Source organism: Buceros rhinoceros, unplaced genomic scaffold, assembly GCF_000710305.1.
Source record: "Buceros rhinoceros silvestris isolate BGI_N320 unplaced genomic scaffold, ASM71030v1 scaffold29679, whole genome shotgun sequence".
Classification (NCBI taxonomy): Eukaryota; Metazoa; Chordata; class Aves; order Bucerotiformes; family Bucerotidae; genus Buceros; species Buceros rhinoceros.
This window is the reverse complement of record NW_010430295.1, coordinates 1-2,888: the sequence shown is the minus strand read 5'-3', so window position 1 is coordinate 2,888 and position 2,888 is coordinate 1. Positions and strand designations below refer to the sequence as shown.

The 2,888-nt window shown below is 59.1% G+C and overlaps 1 protein-coding gene across 1 annotated transcript in view; it reads left to right on the top strand.

The window, feature by feature from the left end:
• Positions 1-1,044, top strand: part of MROH1 (maestro heat-like repeat family member 1) — a gene marked incomplete at both ends in the record, with an annotated part of 11,664 nt that extends 10,620 nt beyond the window's left edge. The window contains one exon of the mRNA XM_010142993.1: positions 966-1,044. Within this exon, the coding sequence (XP_010141295.1) occupies positions 966-1,044 (79 nt within the window). The remainder of the gene's footprint in view (positions 1-965) is intronic.
• Between the last annotated feature and the right edge of the window lie 1,844 nt (positions 1,045-2,888).

Genomic DNA, 2,888 nt, shown 5'->3' with positions numbered 1-2,888 from the left:
GGTGTGACCGTTGAGGAGCCCTTCCCAGGCTTCTGAGCCCAGACTCCGCCTCAGCCCTTCTTCAGCCATGGGGGTGCGAGGTCATTGTATCACTGAACTCTTAATATCATCCTCCTGGGGCTGAAAACAAGTCTGAGCACTTATTTTTTAATACTTAACTGACTCTGAGCCTTGGAGGTGCACACTGACCAGAGCGACGCATGACAGCCGCGTGCAGCCACGGTGCCCTTTGGAGGAACAGCTGCTTGATGAGGGGCTTTGACGGGCTAAAGCTGCTTGTGGCTGCAGTGGGGCGGCCCGGGGGCTGCGGGATGGAGCTCCCGCACCCAGCAGCCCGGGGGCTGCGGGATGGAGCTCCCTCACCCAGCAGCCCGGGGGCTAATGAGGGGTTTTAACGTGCTAAAGGTGTTTTTGGCTGCAGTGGGGCAGCCCGGGGGCTGCGGGATGGAGCTCCCTCACCCAGCAGCCCGGGGGCTGCGGGATGGAGCTCCCTCACCCAGCAGCCCGGGGGCTGTGGGATGGAGCTGCAGCTCTGGCTCAGGCACTGACCGATGCATCTTTTTGGCAGCATGGGGTAAGCAGACGCCCGTTGTCCCACCGCAGCGTAAACTGAATTAAGAGCCTAAATTGCTGTAACAGCGCCCAGAAGGGTTGACTCATTTCAAACGGGTTCCAGAGGAGGCAGTCGGTGGACCCGACTGGGTGGTGGGACATGTTTAAGCAAGACAAGCAGTCTCCCCAGGATAGTTTAACCAGCTGCGAGCGTGGGCAGAGCTCTGCTCGCTGGCAGTGGGCGGAAAGCACCGCTCTGGGCTTCCCTGTCATGGGACACTGTCACACCCACCAGCCCAGGGCTTGGTCTGCCCCGAATCCCAGCACCGTGCACAGCTCTAGCTCTCCACAGCTGGGCCCACAGCCTGGCAGCTGCGGGTACTGTCCCTCACTGCAGATGTTTCTCCCCACAGATTTGTGCTCCTGCAGATCCGTCCGTCCCCCTGACCGTTAAAAATCACACAGAGGTTCTTCGGTGCTTCACCGTCCTGGGTAAGGGATGAGGTGACGTGGCTGCCGTGCTGTGGGTCAAACCCCGTGGGAAGGTGTGGGTGTCCTGCACTGTGGTGGCGGCTTGTCCTGGTGTTTCGTGGCACCCCCTGAGGACTTGTGCGGTGTGGATGGATGGGTTTGTTCCCCCTAGTCTCAGCTGGGTTCGAGGGGGTGTGTTTGGTGTGCCCCAGGGCTCAGTGATCCCTCTAACATCTTCATCAATGGTCTGGACAAGGGGATTGAGGGCAGTTCACAGATGACACCCAGTTGGGTGGGAGTGTGGATCTGCCGGAGGGTTGGGAGGCTCCACAGAAGGGTCTGGCCAGGCTGGACCGATGGGCTGAGGGCAAACCAGGGCAAGTGCCGGGTCCTGAGCATGAGCCAGCAGTGTGTCCAGGTGGCCAGTGGCATCCTGGCTTGTACTAGCACTGGTGTGAACAGCAGCACCAGGGCAGGGATCATGTCCCTGGACTGGGAGCACTGGGGAGGCTGCACCTTGAGTCCTGGGTTCAGTTTGGGCCCCTCACTCCCAGAAGGACGTTGAGGAGCTGGAGCATGTCCAGAGAAGGGTCTGGAGAACGTCTGAGGAGCAACTAGGGGGATCTAGAGGGGTTGAGCCTGGAGAAAAGGAGGCTCAGGGGAGACCTTCTGGCTCTCCACAACTCCCTGAATTTCTGGAGGTTGGAGCGAGGTGGGGGTCAGTCTCTTCTCCCCAGGAACAAGTGACAGGACGAGAGGAATGGGCCTCAAGGTTTTGGTTGTCCCTGAGGAACAATTTGTTCCCCGCTGGGGTTGTGCAGGGCTGTGCCAGGCTGCCCAGGGCAGTGGTGGAGTCCCCATCCCTGGAGGGGTTGCACAGGCGTCCCCGGGACAAGCAACAGGATGAGAGGAAACAGCCTCCATTTGGGCCAGGGGAGGTTTGTGTTGTCCCTGAGGAGCAATTTGTTCCCCGTTGCGGTTGTGCAGGGCTGTCCCAGGCTGCCCAGGGCAGTGGTGGAGTCCCCATCCCTGGAGGGGTTGCACAGGCGTGTGGAGGTGGTGCTGAGGAACAGGGGTCAGTGGGGACCTGGCAGTGCTGGGGGCACGGGGGCACTCGAGGAGCTCAGAGCTCTTTCCCAGCCCAAATTACATGGTTATTCAATGATTTCTGCTGTGTGGGGAGGTGGGATGGATGGGAGGATGGTGGTCGCTGCCCCGGCTCCAGCTCCTGGCCTCAGGCTTGCAGAAGGCAGCAATGAGCGTGGGGCCACCTCTACTCCCCTGGAGCTTGCTGCTGGCTCAGACCTGACCATTGCCTTCCAGGGACCTTCCCAAAAGCACTTGGCTCTGTTTCAAAGGTTTCCTCAGAGCATTTGGAGCCCATGGAGACCTCTCCGGGAGCTGGGTTTTGCAGCATGCCAGGGCTTTGGGCATGGGCGGTGTACATAGCTTGGTGTGGAGGGGTACCCTGCTGGTACAGGGCTGGTGACGTCCCTTTCATGAAGGAAAACATGCAGCTGAGCTGCCTTCGCCTGAGTCATCTTGAGGCTCCCTCCTTGGCACAGCCCACCCCTCCCCAAATATGCCTGGTGTAAGCCCACGAGTGTTGCTCCAATTTCAGTATCCATAGACTGGTTTTATTTTTAACAATCAAAATGTTTTGACAGACGGGTATGGCGCTAGTCAGGAGGTGGAATTTAAACTCCTACAGCTGCTCAGAGAGTGCAGGGAACGTGCTGAAAGTGCCAGAGAAAAGCTCAGGTCTCGGCATGAAGAGCAGGACGGGCTTGTTAGCCAGGCTTGGGGAGCAGACGGCTTCCCCAGGGAGAATATCGACTGGTTTGGGTTGAAGGGACCTTTAAAAC